Source organism: Merops nubicus, unplaced genomic scaffold (assembly GCF_000691845.1).
Source record: "Merops nubicus isolate BGI_N331 unplaced genomic scaffold, ASM69184v1 scaffold24618, whole genome shotgun sequence".
NCBI lineage: Eukaryota > Metazoa > Chordata > Aves > Coraciiformes > Meropidae > Merops > Merops nubicus.
This window is the reverse complement of record NW_008625606.1, coordinates 344-3,523: the sequence shown is the minus strand read 5'-3', so window position 1 is coordinate 3,523 and position 3,180 is coordinate 344. Positions and strand designations below refer to the sequence as shown.

Below are 3,180 nucleotides of genomic sequence, written 5' to 3'. Positions count from 1 at the left end.
GTGTGAGGACGACTGGCTAACGACCCCTCTTTAAACAAGCCCTCTGTGCTTTGCCCTAGAGCTGCTGAGAGTTCAGCTTGCCCCACCATCCATCCCAAACAGGCAAAGACGGAGAAGGGCGTGGGCCAGGACCCCCCAGAGAACGGGGAGTGCCCGGCGGAGAGCCGCCACCCGAGGGAGTTCCAGATCGCCGCCGACCAGGCCGTGGCAGGCCTCCACTGCCAGGTCCTCCAGTGGCAAGGATGCCGTGCAGCACGGGGGCAGCCAGGCCTCCCTGCAGGAGGAAGACCCCGAGAGGATGAAGCACAGTAAGATTAGAGCCCGGGGCTACGCTGGTTCGGGAGCCCGGAGAGGCGTAGAGCTGTTGTGGTTGGAAAAGACCTTTCAGATCATCAAGTCCAACCCTTCCCCCAGCACTGCCAGGTCCCCACTGCCCCGTGTCCCTCAGCACCACATCTCCACAGCTTGGGAACCCCTCCAGGGATGGGGACTTCACTGCTGCCCCTTCGCTCCTGAGGCTGTGGAAACTACACAGCTTTTGGCACTAGACAGAGCCCCCACTTCCAGTCCCTGAATTAGCCCTGGCTGCTGTTACCTGTCCTGGTTTGTGGGGTGGGAACCAGCAGCCTGGTACTGTTTGGGTGGGTGCCTCATTGGACAGCCCCTGTATTTCACAGGGGTAAAGACATCCTCCAGGTGATCCCTTCCTGACATGGAGTGTGACCCCCCCTCCCACCCTGGGACTGCTGAAGCCCCCCCTGGCAGTACAGTTATTTGACCAAATCTCTCTCTCTGTTTCTCTCTTTTGAGTCAGGAAGGAAACAGAAAACTCCTAAGAAATTTACGGGGGAGCAGCCGTCCATCTCGGGGACGTTTGGACTGAAAGGTAACACAGGGGGGATGCTGGGCAGCTGTAGGGTTGTAGCTTCTCCTTGGGGTGTTTCAGGGAAGCTCCTTCCCCAAGAGCCCTCCCTGTGGTGGAGATATGTGGCAGCCACCCAGAGCTTAGGGATATCATGCTGGAGGAGCTGGTGCCTTTTACCAGAGAGTGTTGTAAGGGGAATGAAAGGCAGCAGCAGAGCTCACACTGCTAACAGCCCTGTCTACTCTGCTTGGGAGCCTGTCACTGGGAAATGAGGGAAGAGAGGAAAGGATCTGGCCATGTGCAGTGGTAACACGAGAGGAACGAGCTGGTGACACAAGCGAGACATGAGAAACATCATCCCATCATCATCATCAGCCCACCTCCCTGGGGTGTCACAGCATTTCTGATGGCATCAAGAGGGATTTCTGCTGCGTGGAGAGGCTGGGTGACAAACCCATCCCTCAGACATTGTCTCCAGTGCTGGTCGCCCACGTTCAAGAACATGTTTTGAAGGAGGAAGAGAGACGTTGCTGGGATGTCTTCTGAGAGGAGGCTCAGGAGCTCTTCACCTCAGCCTGGCAGAGCAAGAGCAAGTGGGGCTGTGTCACACTCCTACAATATGCCCAACTGGGCTGGGAAGGAGGGAGGAGGCCTGGAGCAGCCCTGGCATGAGAGCAGCTGGGTTTGGACTGGATGTGGGGAGTGTTCAGTCAGGGAAATACAAAGTGGATCTGCAGGCAGTGCAGGAGGCAGCACCTTCCAGCATGAGAGGCAGGGCTGGGAATGCTTAGTGAGGAGCAGGCTGAGTGTGGTCTCCATGAGAGCAGCTGGGTTTGGACTGGATGTGGGGAGTGTTCAGTCAGGGAAATACAAAGTGGATCTCCAGGCACTGCAGGAGGCAGCACCTTCCAGGATGAGAGGCAGGGCTGGGATGCTTAGTGAGGAGCAGGCTGAATGTGGTCTCTGCCATTTCCTTGCCCCTGGCTCCAGGGAAGTCTGGAGTTGTTTCCTTGAATTCCCCACAATGGCAGTGCCAAGGACTGAAAGTCTCCTGTGGGTTCCTCAGGGACAAGCTGGTACCCCCAGTGACCTGCTGCCTGGGACAGGGTGGGTGTTTGCCTGTGCCCCCCAGGTTCAGAGCAGCAGTGAGCTCCCCAAAGACATGGGTGCCACCAGACTGTGGCAGGGTGCTGTCTACAACCCATGGACCCTTGTGGGGCAGAATCTGACCCTGGCACTTATGGTGTTGCTGTGTTTGCTCCAGCACCTTCTGTAGAAGCTCAGGCACAGGCCCAAACTGCACGTGGATTGGGGGGTGGGGGGAATTCCCTCCTCTCTGCACCAGCCTTTCCAAATCCTTGTTTACAAGTCATGTTTTCTGTTCCTTAGGTCAGCCCAGGTGTTTGTTGGCATAAGCACTTGGCCTTTCCAAGTGCAGGAGCATCAGTTTATATCCTGAATTTGCTGTTCCACTTCCCCCTTTCAGTTTCTTCCAAAATACCCTTCTACCTCCTCCCCAGCCTGTCTTCTCCACAGTCTGCCTTGCTGGGAGCATCCTACCCCACCTTGCCATGGGCTTTCTGTAGCTCCTACACTGTCTGGGCTGGGGGAAACAATTCTGTTTATAAAACACCACGAGCTGTTACGACACTGCTTGTCATAATTGTGGACCTGATCCTACACATGCAGCCTCAGCAGACCTACAGCCAGCTCAGTGTCCCTGGGTTAGAGGTGGAGATCTTTTTTGCCTGGTAAGTCTGAGTTGGTGTGAGGGTACTGAATAAAACTCCTCTTTCTCTACAGGTCTTGTCAAAGCAGAGGACAAGGCGAAAGCCCATCGAGCCAAGAAGCTGGAGGGGAACATCAACACAGAGGAGCTGAAAAAGAAACCTCCAGGAGCTGGTGTGAAGAAGGAAACAGCTGCACACCTACCAGCAGGTGAGGCTGGTGGAGGCCAAGCACAGGCAGCAGCTCTGGGTGCAGCTCAGCTGCTTACCCTGTGCTCTGCTCCAAGCCTGCACAGGCCCCACCTCCACCTGCATCGAGGGCTCCCCGCAGCCCCCCTGGCCCAATGGGCTGCTGCTGGGTGAGTTTTCTCAAAATCAGCACAAAATCAGAAGTAGGAGTGCACAGCTCCTCTCCTTTTGAGGTGTAGCACAGTTGTAGGAACGGCCTCACAAGACTTGGGCTCTAGACCCAGCTTTGTTGCCCTTCTCTGGCCATGCACCAGCCCCTCAAGGTCCTTCTGGGAGTGAGGGGCCCAAAACTGAGCCCAGGATTAGAGGGGCAGCCTCCCCAGTGTCCAGTCAGGGGCG

At 56.4% G+C, this 3,180-nt stretch overlaps 1 protein-coding gene across 1 annotated transcript in view; it reads left to right on the top strand.

The window, feature by feature from the left end:
- ZNF512B (zinc finger protein 512B) overlaps window positions 1-2,951 on the top strand; it is a gene marked incomplete at its 3' end in the record, with an annotated part of 8,555 nt that extends 5,604 nt beyond the window's left edge. Inside the window, 5 exon segments of the mRNA XM_008945741.1 lie at window positions 60-209; window positions 211-308; window positions 815-886; window positions 2,669-2,803; window positions 2,880-2,951. Coding sequence (XP_008943989.1) covers window positions 60-209; window positions 211-308; window positions 815-886; window positions 2,669-2,803; window positions 2,880-2,951 — 527 coding nt within the window.
- Window positions 2,952-3,180: the final 229 nt, after the last annotated feature.